This window comes from Malaya genurostris, chromosome 3, assembly GCF_030247185.1.
Source record: "Malaya genurostris strain Urasoe2022 chromosome 3, Malgen_1.1, whole genome shotgun sequence".
Lineage (NCBI taxonomy): Eukaryota > Metazoa > Arthropoda > Insecta > Diptera > Culicidae > Malaya > Malaya genurostris.
Genome location: NC_080572.1, coordinates 68,672,260 through 68,688,165, shown reverse-complemented (window position 1 = coordinate 68,688,165; position 15,906 = coordinate 68,672,260). Strand labels below are relative to the sequence as shown.

At 37.6% G+C, this 15,906-nt stretch overlaps 2 protein-coding genes across 3 annotated transcripts; one reads left to right on the top strand and one right to left on the bottom strand.

Moving 5' to 3' along the window:
* Nucleotides 1–873: 873 nt before the first annotated feature.
* Nucleotides 874–2,905, bottom strand: LOC131438228 (borealin-like). 2 transcript variants are annotated; one of them, XM_058608101.1, is made up of 6 exons: nt 2,369–2,905; nt 2,181–2,314; nt 2,012–2,123; nt 1,571–1,784; nt 1,271–1,441; nt 874–1,206 (listed from the first exon to the last, which is right to left on the bottom strand). In XM_058608101.1, the coding sequence occupies exons 1-6, from the start codon at nt 2,466–2,468 to the stop codon at nt 1,026–1,028; spliced, it is 912 nt and encodes a 303-aa protein (XP_058464084.1). In that variant the 5' UTR covers nt 2,469–2,905; the 3' UTR covers nt 874–1,025. The 2 variants fall into 2 exon arrangements, with proteins under 2 accessions (XP_058464084.1, XP_058464083.1); XM_058608100.1 differs by having other exon boundaries at nt 875–1,206; nt 1,571–1,796.
* A 2,594-nt stretch (nt 2,906–5,499) lies between these two features.
* On the top strand, nt 5,500–15,304 carry LOC131439051 (transcription elongation regulator 1). The gene is made up of 6 exons (XM_058609582.1): nt 5,500–6,575; nt 6,666–7,728; nt 7,785–7,935; nt 13,890–14,162; nt 14,234–14,716; nt 14,779–15,304. The coding sequence occupies exons 1-6, from the start codon at nt 5,603–5,605 to the stop codon at nt 15,070–15,072; spliced, it is 3,237 nt and encodes a 1,078-aa protein (XP_058465565.1). The 5' UTR covers nt 5,500–5,602; the 3' UTR covers nt 15,073–15,304.
* Nucleotides 15,305–15,906: the final 602 nt, after the last annotated feature.

Here is a 15,906-nt window from a genome sequence, read left to right as displayed (position 1 = left end):
AAATCAATAAATGGCGATGGACACGGACTTTTAAAACCTGCTTTCGAGGAAAACGCTTTTAAGGTTGTTTGTCTATAAAATCAACGGAAACAATTTATTACTCAAGAAAGCCCGAAAAAACATTATTTTCTTTTATAATTTGTTATAATGAAACATTTCAAGAATGTTTTGTTAAGTTTTTAAGTCAGTCGAAGCAGAAATCTGGGGTCTGTGCGCTGAGCTCTTACTTCTTCGCAGTATGAGATAAGCAAAGATAAAGGCCCATAACTTGCTGAGTTTTGTTGTTACGAAAGGCTTGAAAATTTTACAGAATATGAAATGTTTTACTATAAGAAAATATAAAGAAAAAATAAATGATTTTTACAAATGTGTTAGACCCTACCCGCCCCTTAAGGCACAGAGAACAGACATTCAAGTAGAAACCTCAATGTGTATGAGAAATTTAACGGTTGTTCAACGTGATTATCAAGTACAGATTTACTTACAGAAACATGTTTTCCGTTCACGTCCATTCGAAACACGGACGCATGTAAATAAATTGCATGAATGTAGAGTCGTCGAGATGCGTCAACTCATTCTAATGCAACGTAAAGCTATGCGAGATTTTTTACTTAGATTTAGAAATCATATTTTAAATCGTGTGTAGCTTGCCACTCAGAATGGTTCAACGGTTAAAATGACAATAGTGTTTAGTAATGTTATACTACGCAACTACAATTTTGCACTTTATTTTCAAGCTAATTACTTTTACATTCTGCATTTTGTTTGGTCATTGTCAGTGTTTACCATCAACTCAGGCTATTTTGCGCATCAAGTAAACAAATTGCTCAAATTGCATTTGAATAAGAATATGTATTTCGGTTATATTTGAAATAAAATATAAAGTGTTGGTAAAATTATTAAAACAAATCATATGACAAAATGCGCTTTTCAAATCCACTAATATAACTGAATTGCCTCATAAATATTGGCAATAGGGAGGTAAATCGAGTTCTACAAATAAAATGAAAACATGGCATCGTTGTTCATAGTTTGAGTGTTCGCATGATCACATTGAGATTTTCCTGCAGTTGTTTCAGTTCGCTTAGTACATTGGGATCAATTTTGCTTATCAATACTGGATCTACCGAATCCAACTCGGTCGGTCGAATAGACAACATTCCATTTTCCACCGGAATGTTTACGTTAGCAGAGGATTCTAGCATCCTGAAAGTATAATGAAGATTTTGTTTGTTATTGAAATACAGTAACATATTGTATCAGACAGTACTTTGCAGTAATAACCGGACTGCCGGTGATGGAGAACACTGATTCTCCTAGTCTAGCATGACGAATGATGGCCATTGCGGAGTTTGGGTGTACTTTTGGTGTGATGGGACCATATATTCGATCTACACTGATTGCCTTTGTACGATTTGTCATCGGTGTTTTGATTTTTGACCTAGACGATAGAACAACATTAGCGTGATATATTTGACACAAAAGTCGTTTTCGTAATTATAGCTCGTTCCGAAACGAAGGACATTTAGGAGGACAGGACATCCGAAAACTACAAGTTCATGGTAACTACCTTGAAGCACGATCCTTCGCAGTAACACTTGTTCCCAGCGTTTTACCGAGGACCGACCTATTTACCGTCATCGTCTGGAAAAGGCTGTGATTCACACTAGAATTGTTGATTGCGCTTGTAGATTTACTTCGACGACGGTATTTCGCCGACATCAATGGTCCCATGCGTTTAGACGAGGATAGCGTCGACAGACGCTCATGATTATCGCTTTCTTCTGTAAGGTAACCTTAGATGTTATGATCCCGTACGAAATAAGAACAGACCAGTCACCGCGTTGCATATCGGTAGTATGAAAAGAATGGAAAAGAATATGCACACAATCACCACATAAAAAGCATTCCGAACTCGAACGGGCGAGTCATGAGATGTTAATGCATTTCATTATTTGCCATTTACGATATTAATGTTAGTAACACATCCCCTCCAAGCAGTTCAACTTACCGTCATCTTTGGATTTTTTGCGTGCTGATTTTTCTAGCATAGCACTTATGTTTGCCGCCAAATGGGTTCGATCACCATAGAAAGATGCTTCTATTTTTTCAGCTTCTTCATTCTAGTAGAAAAATTTATTTATTTTTTCATATTTAGATAAACGCGACTTAAAACTCACGTATTCTCTTATCTGATCAATGGTCATTGTTTGGAACTTTTTCGGAATTCTAGTTTTCAGTCCATCAATTAACCTCTGAATTCGATCCATTTCATCGCGAAATTTCAATTCTAAATTGGCCAGTTCACATTCAACTAAAAGTACAAGCTAATGAAATATTATTTGTTACCAAAACCAGCTAGGTTTACCATTAACATCGAAGTCTCTCATTTTGTTCTCAATACGAGTTCTTTCATCAACAGATCCGCGCTTTTTGCTTACTGCTCGTCGAATTTTTGTGCGAGTCATTATTCTAAGTCTGTTTTATATTTGTTTACCAAGAAATAGTTTTTGGCGTTAAATACTCTTGTTAACTGAAATTGTGGCAACGAACTTAAAACTTTCTAAGTAAAACATCAACCAGTAAATGTCCGTTGATACAAACGCGAGATTGCGGGCTTGAAATACAGAGATGCCAGGTAAATATTTCAAATATCTTAAGACAGGGTTGCAACAGTCTGTAAATATTTGCAGTTAGAAGGTATGGTTAGCTGGCAGCTATTTCTCTATAAGATATGATACGCTAAACTGACTTGGCAAGCAAAAAAAAAACGGTCACGACAATTTCAAAAGTCTGTAAATTTTAATTAAGTCTGCAAAAGTCTGCACAACAAAAAATGTCTGCAGCACTATGTCCGAAATCTGCAAATTTACGGACAAATCTGAAGATCTGGCATCTCTATTGAAATATGAAGCGTATTTTGACAACAAATTACGATTATAGTATGTGTGACTTCGTGCGTTGATTATTTGCAACACCGAAGAAAAAAAACTTTATAATTTCATAAGTTGTGACTTATGAAGCAGCACAATTTTGATTTCATTCGAGATCTATGTACGATTCAGACGATCCGTCTCCTTTCTTCACAGTCAACCTCCGTCACCGTCACCGTCAACATTAATTACACGCATTCTTATGGAGACATTCACACGTAACGTCACCGTCACGGAACGTCTTGACGGACGGAGCGTGTGAACGTTCCGGTGACGGTAACGGAAGGAGACGGATCGTCCGAATCGTACATTAAGCATTCAGTAAGTACACATACACACAAAAAATAACGTTGGTTAGTTTAAGAAGATCGTTGGTAAATTTGAAAGTTTTCGTTGGTTCTTTTTTGCAGAGAATAAACACTATCAATTTAAGAGCTGGAAAACTTTTATTTCGAAAGTGGTTCTGCATTGAATATAAAAATCTATTCTTTTCAATTAAGATCATGTTTTTGTTAGAATGATAGAGTGCTCATAATAATACAAAAGCTATCTCCATTTGTTGCAAAAAGTAGAAGCATTTGAAATAACATGTATGTATTTAGTTTTTTTCATATATGTATATATATATATATATATATATATATATATATATATATATATATATATATATATATATATATATATATATATATATATATATATATATATATATATATATATATATATATATATATATATATATATATATTTGTGTGTGTGTGTGTGTGTATGTTGCCAATACGCTACAAATTGTCAACCATACTGATAGCTAGGCGCAATGCAAATGCTATTTTGAAATTAGGTTAACCCCTAGATAATCACCACCTGAATCGGCCAGTATAAGTCGAAACCAGTTTAGTAAATTACAATTTTGAATCAAGCATCATCTACACTCTTACCAGCCGCTACCGAATTTTAGGTCAAAACCTACCCAAGATCATCTAATGTGCATCTCCCCAATTTTAGGTAACGAGTGACTTCAAAATTGTATGGGAAAAAGATGAAAATGTTTATTTTCTCGCTCCACCAAACTTTTCGTTTTCCTTTTGGGTCCCTTAAGCACCATGCAAAATCTTAGCTCGATCGGAAAAACTATATTTTCGTGCCCACGGTTCAAAGTTTGTATGGGATTTAGAATGGAGAAATTCACTTTTAACAAAAAAAAATCAGCTGGAGATCACCCTATGAGCTCTAAAAATCAGTCCATGTGTTATTTTCGTAGAAAATCTATCGAGAAGAAAAACTTTAGAAGACAGCAAAACAATACATTTGTAGAAAAAGTTATTAAAGGAAAACCGACTCAAGGTCCGAACAAGGGCTCACTCCTTAATATATCTTATATCTTTATAAGCTAAAATTTTGCATGATGCTTTGGGACTTGGTAGAGCTGATATCAATTTTTTGTCCCACCCTAATGTTTTCCCAAAGTGTTATGCCATAACAAAGCACGCTACCCATTTTTTACGTTCAAGTAAAGGTTTGTCAAATCGGTAGGAAAATTTCTAATTACTCTACCTTTTCAATGATTTCTTATGAAAACGGGCAAATTCATTTGAAATATCATAGCAGAAGTTGAAGAAAAAGTTTTTACTCTGAGGTGGTAATGTTGATCTTAGTTCATTGTGCAAAATCTACCGTTTATTCAGAATAGACCATTATACTTGGTTTGATACCATTTTTCAAATTCCTGAAAATAACAAATAATGTATCCAAAATAAATAGTACTCGATTGCTATACATTCTAGTGCTTGAGAAATCAACATAACACTGGTTTCTGTTTAAAAAAATGTTGATCCGAAAAAACCTAACCTTACCCAATTTCACACATTTCTGAAGATTTTCCATGTTTAATCGTAGTTCACACTAAAAAAAGTAGTAGTAATCACTTTGAAATCGATTTTCTTCTACTCCGAGTATACTTTTATTGCTGATATCTATTTGTATTATTGAATAAACGAAAAAAATGTTGCAAATCATTACTGCCGATATGAAAATTTCCGAAAGAATCCTCCTTTTCTTGGTTTCATTTTTCATTGGCAGATGTCGCTACTGGTAAATCAGCTTTGCGACAATGAGCCAAAAGCGAACGTGTATGGTGCAGTAATGACGAGTTTGCTATGCAAATTTGAAATATCATTACTTATGCCCCGTTTACACTTCTGCTGGCTGCCAGTATGCTGGTGTCAGGGTACTGCCATCTTAGGAAAAAACGTTCAACTGTGGTCCAATGATCCAAAGTATTAGACCAACGAAGGACCACCGTTGAACGTTTTTTTCCTAAGAGGGCAGTACACTGACACCAGCATGCTGGCAGCCAGCAGAAGTGTAAACGGGGCATTAGTCATCATTAAGAATGACAAAAATAATTCTCGTGTAAAGGCCGCTAATGTGTTTCAATCCAATTTTCAATGATATTCATATAAATCAGTTTGACAAAGGGGAAATTGAACCATCCAAAAATCGTTACGGGGCTCGGATGAAGCCAAAACCATTCAGTTTGGTGGTGACAATTTATTTCAGTGTATTTGACCGAATTTGTTTTGACAGCATCTTTTAGATTAGTATTAAATGTCATAAATAGTTAATTTGCTTCAGCTTTTGTTCGAATTTTACGATTACGTGTGAAAATTATGATGGAAGCCGGTGAAAATGATTCAGCAGATGCTGTTGTTGTTCAGCAAACTTCGGATCAACCCGAGTCTATGGAAATTGACACTGAAACGAGCAATAATGAAAGTTTGCTACCCTCGCCCGTGGTAGCACAACCACACCAGCCTCCAATAACTGAAGAAAAAGCAACAACTGCACCAGCGGAAACTCAAAATGCTCAGATAGTACCCGAGTCTAGAGAAAGAGTGCCATTATTGGCTAATCCGCCATCATTGATAAGGCCAGCAGGTCCCGTGCCCAATTTTCAAAGGGCAATAACTCCTGGCGGCGTTCAATCATCTGGCTTACCGTCAGGAAATATGGTTGCGCCGCCTCCTCTATTAGTCACTCCTACTGCTCAACCACAAGAGCTTTGGGTTGAAACGAAAACAGCAGAAGGAAAATCATATTATTACCATGCAATTACACGAGAAACAACCTGGACGCGTCCGGACGGTACAAATGTAAAGGTAATGACTCAAGTTGAAGTTGAGGCGATGAATAAACAGACAGCGCCAGTTCAACATAAGCCACAGTTGGAACTTAAACAGGATCATATTCCGGGAATGGTTACAGCTCCGGTTGCAACTCAGGTTGCAGTAGTTACGACCGCACCAACAATGGTTCCATCTGTGTCTCGTTTCTCAGGTCCTCCGCCTGCCCTAATGGGTGGTATTCCACCGTTCGGAATGCCACCACCATCGTTCCCAAACTTTCCACCATGGAACCCGGCTGCTGCTAGTGGTGGCGGACAGTGGCCACCGATTACATCGACCCTAATGGATCCTTCCAAAGCCATTGCAGAAATTAAATTTAGCGAAATTGATCCTGTTACTGCCGCCAAAGCTCTCGAATGGACTGAACACAAGGCTCCCGATGGGAGGCCGTATTATTACAATGCATCCAAGGGTGAGAGTGTATGGGAGAAGCCGCAAGCCATTAAGGATATGGAAAGTGAGTGAAATGTCTGTTATTTTTATCAGTAGTGTTTATTTGAAAAGTAAATATTAAGTTTTTATTTGTAATTAATGTTTAACATTTCAGTGGCCAAGCTAGCTGTTTTTAATTTGCGACAGAAACCTAAAACGATTCCACCATTCATTGCTCCGCCAATACCGCCGCAAATGCCAATCATTCCTCCGCTTGCGGCAGCAGCTCAATTGCCACCAAACCTTAGTGGGGGAGTAAAAATACAACAATTTCCACCTCAACTTGCGCCCGCGGGTACTCCGGTGCGATTGCAGCAAATACCCGGTGCTCCTGGGATGGTTTTCGATCAAATCAACTACATTGCGCACGCTAAGAACGATAAACAAGAGGAAGAAAAGAAGAAAAAGGCTGAAGCTGATAAAAAGAAAAAAGAGGAAGAAGAAAAAATCAAAGCAGCCAAACCGCTAGACAAAAGTCGACCTATTTCAAGTACTCCGATAAGTGGAACTCCTTGGTGTGTCGTGTGGACTGGAGACGGTCGTGTCTTCTTTTACAACCCCTCCACTAGAACTTCCGTGTGGGAGCGTCCAGACGACCTGAAAGAACGTGCCGATGTCGACAAAGCCATTTCTGTTCCTCCCCAACAGCTGCTTGGTAACATTGCTAGGGAACTCGAACCTGCTCAGACTTTAAAGCCGTCGATCAATACCGACACGGTCGAAAAACGTTCCGATTCGGAGTCGAGCGCTGAAGAGTGTGAAGAAATTCCTAGCAAAAAATTCAAAAACGACGTTGAAGCAGCAATTAAAACCTCCCAGTCGGCGGCAGCTGCCAGTTCTAAAACCGGTAACGATCCGGAAAAGGAAGTACTGGCAATGGAAGCCGAAGCACGTGCTTCCAGAGAACGAGCACTGGTTCCGCTAGATGTGAGAATGAAATCATTCAAGGAAATGCTCAAAGAAAAGGAAGTTTCTGCATTTAGCACTTGGGAAAAGGAATTGCATAAGATTGTGTTTGATCCTAGATATCTGCTACTGACTTCCAAGGAACGAAAACAGGTGTTCGAGAAGTATGTGAAGGATCGAGCCGAAGAAGAGCGCAAAGAGAAGAAAAACAAAATGAAACAAAAGCGAGAAGAGTATCGTTCACTGCTGGAAAATGTTCACTTACACGGAAAGTAAGTGAATTGAAATCTAATTCCTTTAACCATGCAACTAAATTGAATGTTTTCAGATCATCGTTCAGCGAGTTTGCTCAACGGTACGGCAAGGATGACCGTTTCAAAGTAATTGAAAAAATTCGCGAACGAGAGAGTCTTTTCAACGAATTTATCGTTGAAGTGCGCAAACGGGAAAAAGAGGACAAGCAAAACCGAAAGGAACAGGTTAGTGTTTCTGTTGGGAAGTATTTCCAGGATTTAGTGACTGTTTCATATTGATATAAGAAGTAATTTTAGCGTTGTATAGCGATAAAACTAGGCAATTCTATCTTCCAATCTGAGATATATTGCCAGTACCATCAGTGCCTGTTTGAACTATAGCGACACAAATTGTACCGTACGATGGCCGGTCGTCATCAAAGTATTCAATATTTGAGAATGTTTTTTTTTATTCAATTAGTATATTTCGGTCAATTACAACAAAAATTAAGTTTAGATTAAAATCAAATTCTGTGCAATAGTTCTAATGAGATTATCACACAGTTTCTAATGAGATTATCACACAGAATTTTACGTAAAGTTTTATCTTAGAGACTGTGCATTTGATTGTTTTCTTCAATTGTGTAATATCCTACATGCGACAGCGTCCGAGATTTCATGATTTCAAAAGAGAGAATATTTTCTGCTAAGTGTTTATAACTAAGCAATTGAAAATTGAACTAAAATCAGTAAGTACCTTTGCATACGGATGTGGACGGATGATTTCGTCCTGAATTCACGTAGTCTTATACTTATTTTCGTAATTGGAAAACTTTTTCATTTTAATCCCCTATCAATCTTGCTCTAATATTTCATTTCATTTTATTTATTAGTCCAACCATTCATCTATACTTATTGAAAGACAGATTGGAAAATATTCTGATGCAAAAATCAAATTTGCCTTCCTTCTCAAGTCCGTGGACCGTTCTGTCAATTGATCTAGTATAAAATACTAAGGAACACAGCTCGTAAGGCAACCCGTTAGAAAATAGCACCGCACACGTATACACTTTTCGGTCGTTTATCCAGTCAATCAATAGGAACTCATGTTGACGTTTTCAGTTTGCGGAAATATCTCTATTTACAAACAACACTCTTCATATAAAGTAATGTTTGTGGAAAGCAGAAAATAAATCAACAAGAATTTGCTTTTCTGTTTTAAAATGTTTCAAATGCATTGAAAAATTGGAGCATTATATTTGATATATATAGTCCCTTGTCGTATTATTAAATCCATGCCGAGAATTTAATATTTATCTGAAATATTACTTCCAACGATAAAAACCTGTTTTAATCCACCTAGTGGTGTAATGATGCCTTTCTCATATCAATCATACTATCACATATAATACTTTGGTATTCTTCAAAATAATGTTCTTCGATTCTTAAAAGAATAACCGAAATCGGTTTGTTTGACCGTCTACTGATAAAAACTATCAATTGGAAAAGATTTAAGGCTGATTTACAAAACTTTTCACGGGTTTTCGCCCTTTTCAGTGATGGTATAAAATTTTTAATACACTTTACCTTATATTTCCGGATCCTGATGAAATTCAAGAATTACGTATGGGATCACAGGACCTTTCATTTTCATTCTATATTTGAAAAAATCGGTCACGCCATCTATGAGAAAAGTTAGAACACATATTTTAATTTTGTTGCACATTTTACCCCATAACTGTGGAACCGGAGGTCGAATTCAAATAATATTCAGGAATTTTGTATGGGACCACAAGACCTTTCATTTGAATCTAAGTTTGTGAAAATCGGTTCAGCCATCTCCGAGAAAAGCTAGTGCAAAAAAACGTTACATACACACATACACACATACGCACACACACACACACACACACACACACACACACACACACACACACACACACACACACACACACACACACACACACACACACACACACAGAGAGAGAGAGAGAGAGAGAGAGAGAGAGAGAGATATTTGCGTACTCGATTACTCGATGCACCATGCTATCGTTTTAAGCTTTTATGAGCGTATTTAGAAAAGAAAAACGTCACGGTTTGACTGACTGGAAGATTCTCCAGAGATTCATCCTATAGAGAATGTTTCTAGGCATAACAAAGAGATAAAGAAGGTAATTAAGAATCTCTCGATCAGTCAAGAATGGTGACGTTTTTCTTTTCTAAATACGCTGATAAACATACTGCCACCAATCTTGGCACAGGTACTTCTTGCTCTTCAGAGATGGTCATAAGAGTATTTTTATGGGGGAGGGAGCGTAACAAGTGTGGGGAGGGTGTCATGGAAAAAATCTAATTTGACGAGAATCGATACTTTTTGAAGACCATAGATACATTCTGCATACCTTCTTAGATATGATTATATGGGAGGTGGATGTGGCAAGTACCTTTAAAAAAAGGGGGGGGGGATGTAATGTTTGTAACGACGTACGTCCGAAACTACTGAACGGATTGCTATCAAACTTGGGACAGGTACTTCTTGCTCTTCAGAGATAATCATAAGGGTATTTTTATGAGGGAGAGAGCGTAGCAAGTGTCCTTAACATCCATGTCATGAAAAAATTTATCTAATCTGACAAAAAACGATACTTTTTGAAGCCATAGATACTTTTTGCGCAACTTATGATTATAAAGGGGGTGGATGTAGTGAGGGCCTCTGAAAAGAGGGTGTAATGTTTGTAACGTCATAATTCCGAAACTAATGTACGGATTGCTATCAAACTTGGCACAGATACTTCTTGCTCTCCAGAGATGCTCAACATTTCGACAGGCACGGATAATTATAACAACTAAAAGATGGGCGTAAGTACATTTATACGCGTAAAAGGATAGCAAATGTCGCTAATAAAGAAGCTGGAAGTCAAATTGTTTGTATATATCAGAAAAGTTCCATAACAACTCAGTAAATTATCACCAAACTTGACATAGGTACTTTTTACAATTCAGAGGTGGTCATAAGGGTATTTTTTTAATTTTTTCGACTAGCTTAGATATTCATTGCAGTGGTGTTCAAAAGGGTGGAATTCGTAGCAATTGCCTCTAAAAAAGGATGTTTATTGCAACATTTTCTTATTTGTCGACAAACAAGAGAAGGGGGAGGATTCCAACTGGGAGAAGGTGGTCTTTCAAGATTTTTAAATCAACTTTCATCTCCCATTTTTTGTAGAATAAGAGAGGGGTAAAAATTTTAAGGTCGTGCAAGATAGTATTGTTAATTTGTATGCAACGCAACATTTTTTGCATAATTTAAAAAGATCTAGTTCTATTTTGCCGGGAAATTCAAAGAACTAAGGGACAATAATCTTTAGCTGACTATGAACGCGAGTGTATGCAAGTTTCAGCAAAACTACGAAACAACCAAACAAATCGTCACCAAGTTTGGCGCATGTTGCAAAGATGGGAATCGGTACTTTTTGAAGAGCACAGCACAGATACTTTGTACTCTACTCAGAGGTGGTCATAAGGGTTATCATGAAGGAGAGCTGTAGTAAGTTCACTAAAAAAAAGGGGAATTCCTTATAAAATTTATTCGACGAGATACGATGCTTCTTGACAAATACTGATACTAATTTTATATCAATGGATATTATAAAATTATTTTAAGGTTCTGCAGCAAGTGCCTCAAACATAGGGAGTGTAAGGTAAAATTGATCGAATTTTATGGAATACAATAACATAAAACTGACCCGATTTGACGAAGATACCATGAAAATTATAATTGTTGTGAGATCTGAATTGGGACACTGACCGTAATCAATCTGGACATGTACCAAGAATTGTTAAATCGAGTTGCCGTCTAAGTTATGTTTCATTACAATCAGAGTATTTCACTAAGCAGGACAACTTCGAGATTTTTTTTCGGCCTTATCTTCTCGGAACATTTCTGAGCAACGTCGGGTCATTCAGCTAGTAGCATAATAAAAGAAAGTAAAATCATATTACCACCACTAGCAGCAGAGGTGCTAGATATATTAAGAAATGAGCGTGGTTCGGATGTTGTGTTTTCCTTTAATAACTATAATAACTATAACTTTTCCTTTAATAACTATAATAACTATAACTAATCTTTGTTTTGCGGTTTTCGGAGGTTTTCCCCCTTTGATAGACACTTAAAATTTCTTGCTGAATCTCGGCAAAAAACGTCGAGATTTGCACAGCCGAGTGTTTGGTAATCGTCTCGGCAAAATGTATAATTACTGAGAATATCGGCAATCCGAAATTTGTCAACTGTCAATTCTTGCCGAACTTGTCAGCAGTATTTTTGCTGTCAGCTCGGCAAAAGTTATCAGGATGGAAAACGGAAAAAGTCGACGAAATACAAAAACAATTCAAGCAAATTTGTTGTGAAAAGTAGCTGCAATTCAGAAGTGTCGCGTTTCTCTTGGAGTTCGCCAGATCACGTTTTACCTTGTCCACCCATCTTGTCTACTGCGCTCCTCGCTTTTGTTGTTCCAACCGGATTTGTAGTGAACACCAATTTTACAGGGTTGTTGTCTGGCATTCTTGCAGTCATTTCAGGAGTATTTGTCGCACGGTGAAGATTGTCTAAAGCATTGTATACTTTATTTGTTATTATAGTTAGATTTTGATTGAGTTTGCGAAACGGTATTTTGAAACATTTTTTTACATAATAATCTGCACGATTTCCAGGCCAATTGCGGTTACATATTTTGTGTCGCTATAACTCAATACAGATTACCAACAGAAAGGATGTTAGTATTGAATATACTCATAAATAGTCTAACCAAACTTCACCGTTGTTGATCTTTTTTATGCCAATTATTTGTTATCCAACGTTATGTAACTCCAGCAGGTACAACAGCTTCTGCGAGCAACAAAACGATGCACAATTTCATCCGTTGGCGCCCCCTGGTGGCCAATAATCAGATTCCAATGATTACCAGTGCCATCCGGCTGCGTGTGATTGATGGTATTCCAGAACGGACCGCTGTTTGGAAGAGAAATGCAATGGTACTATTCGAACAATGTCTTGTATTATTGAACGGGCGAACGGCCCCGAGTGGACCAACCTGCACATTTGAGTCAGAATCAGTCTGGAAACTGTACGATTTGCATTTATGATGGAAATGGTATGATTTTCGGATTTTTCCTGATTTAATTGTGAATTGGCGAATACGCACAGGTAGAGTTGTGTCGTTTGTGACGTTGAGCAAAGTTGGTGTGTTCTTTCTTGTTATTTGATCGATGATGTTCCAACGATGCATAGTTACTTCAACTTGGTATGAAACCAAGAAAGTGAAGTCGATGAAAAATTTGCTGTATACCCAAATAAATATTTAAGTTACATCACGTTTTCTATATTTTGCAACATAAAAAAGCGACGTTTTGTTAGGCTGAACTAAAAATTTTTAAGTAACACTATCGAGAAAGAAAAACAACCTTCAAATTACATAAAAACCACCCAAATAAGAAAAAAGTTTACGAAAAATTATAAGTTGGAACTATCAGTGGGATATCCAATCGCGCTGTTGATTACATCACACTGGTCAAATGTCTAACACCTTCAGTTTATTAGCTGCTCGGACCCTCGCTCTGTCCTATGTACAGTACTTTGATATCTGATGTTGTCTTTTCAGATCTATTGAATTTACAACGTTTGTTAATTTATTGAATTGTCGTTCTAAGTATAATTGTCCCATATGTATATATATGTAGGAAATTCCATAGTGTATGGGACAACTTTGCTTAGAGCTGTAATGCAATGTGATATTTTTTTCCTTGATACAAGCCATCAATCTCAACGTTGGATACAACTATACTGATGCGTATTCTGTGAAAAAATAGTAGAAATCTCAATCCGCAATTAACTTTCGTACGATCGTTCACCAACAGAAGCTTTATTTCTATTATATGCTGTTTGTTGTCATCACGAGTAATAATCGTTCTTTTTAGGATTTAATAATAAAATTTTTATTTTTGCAGCATAACGTCCATTGTCTTCTCTAAGTTTCAGGTGAAATGTTTGACAACGCTATGTTCAAACATTTTTCTTACCACATAAACACCAAATATCATTTAGTTCAATAAGAATAGTACTAAGTGTCTTTTGTAGTTGCCAAAAAACTAACTTTCTTGTTTTTCTTCCTTTTCTCGAACTTTTTTTTATTTATGCTCATCAATAGATCCGTAGAGATTTTCTATCGATGCTTCGCGAGCATAGCGAAATCACGCGTCACACACGATTCCATGACGTGCGCAAACGAATTGAATCGGAAAGTCGCTACAGGGCCATTCCCGATCCCTCGTTGCGTGAGGATCTATTCGAGGAATACATCAAGATCTTGAAGGACGAGAAGAAGCGATCCAAAGACAAGGAACGAAAGCGCCGCGAAAAACGGCCCGGCGATCGACGGGGTTCGTCTCGGGATCGCAGCGAGTCCAGGGAACGAGACATGGTACGTAGCAACTCTATCTGGTCGTAATTTACTACCAGAACTAAACTACGATTGTTTTTACTCAACCAAAGCCGACAGAAGATGGAGAGCATCCACAAACATCGGACGACGAAGCCGAGAGACAACAGAAGGAGCGCGAGAGGAGACTCCGCGCCGAGGCAAGTATTAAAGAACGTGAGAAAGAAGTCCAGCGTACGCTGGCCACCCATCTTAGGGATCGAGATAAGGAACGCCAGCATCATCAGCGTGACGAGGCGATTCGTCATTTCAACGCATTGCTGGCGGATCTGGTGAGGAACGCCGATCTTACCTGGAAGGAGGTAAAAAAGCAACTGAAGAAAGATCATCGGTGGGAGCTGGTGGAACTACTGGACAGGGATGACCGCGAACGGCTGTTCAGCGACCATATCAACAATTTGGCCAAGAAGAAACGTGACAAGTTCCGCGAAATGTTGGACGAAATTGCTTCATTGGAACTGACCAGTCAATGGAAGGAGGTGAAGAAAAGCATTCGGGAAGATCCCCGTTACCTTAAGTATAACAGCAGTGAACGGGTAAGCTATATTAAATTGTCAGCTCTGATTTAGTTATCTGAAAAGTTTTTTTCTTATTTCAGTGTGAGCGTGAATTCCGCGAATACATCAAGGACAAGACAATGAATGCGAAACTATCGTTTCGAGAACTGTTACATGAATGCAAATTTATCACTCATAAAAGCTGGGATTTGTATCGCGAAAATTTGAATCATATGCGCGAGATTGAGGACATTCTGCGCAATGATAAGCGCTACTTGGTGTTGAACCACATGCAAGCGGAACGATCACAAATGATATTGAGTTATCTAGAGGATTTGAATAAACGGGGACCTCCTCCGCCACCGACGGCCAGTGAATCTTCTCGAAGGAAATAAACGAAACTAGCAAGTAAGTTTTTCACGTATCTAATGATTAATGCATATTTTACGACAGGGCCCGTTATCGGACGGTTTGAGCGCGACCTAGTTAGTAACAGTTTTCATGTGACTCAATAATACCGTATTTGACTTTAATTGAAAATAGTAGCCCAATTTTACAGTGGTCAGCTTTGAGTTGGTGGTAAAGGTTGACGGTGAAATTTGAATAAACTGCTGGTGTAATTTGAAATGAGGATTCACTCTTGACCGATGACAACCAAAACAAAAACAAAAACCTAACACGAACGTGACTTGTTTTTCAGTTTCTTTATCATCGAATTAACTTTTGCGTTCGATAATTTTTCAAATGTTTAATTTCGTTGTATCTTTTTGGCGGTAGTTTGTAATATGTTAATGATTATGGTCACTACTACACAGATAGCTACCAAGTATCGATCGAATTACATTACCCATATGTTTAGACATGTGCTGTTCTATGCTACATCAAGCATATGTTTCCAAATAACTTGATTCTCCACTTGATCGATCCACCTTGCTCGATGATGCGTTCTACCTCTTCTACCAATTCAAAAACCATTTTTATCAATTTTTAGGAAAATTGATGGAAACTATCCCTCACTATTATTGAGCCATTTTCATTCATCGTCGAAAGTTTTGTGCATACCCTATTGATGAAAGCAAAGCAAAGTCTTGGTATTACATTCCTTTGGTGGAATTTGGCCTTTCTGTTTCAACAGACTTCGCAGCCGATTCTTAGTGTACAGAATCATTGCATGGCTAGTACTACGGAATGGAAGAATTGTCACTGCTGTTCAGATTTATTTTTCAATA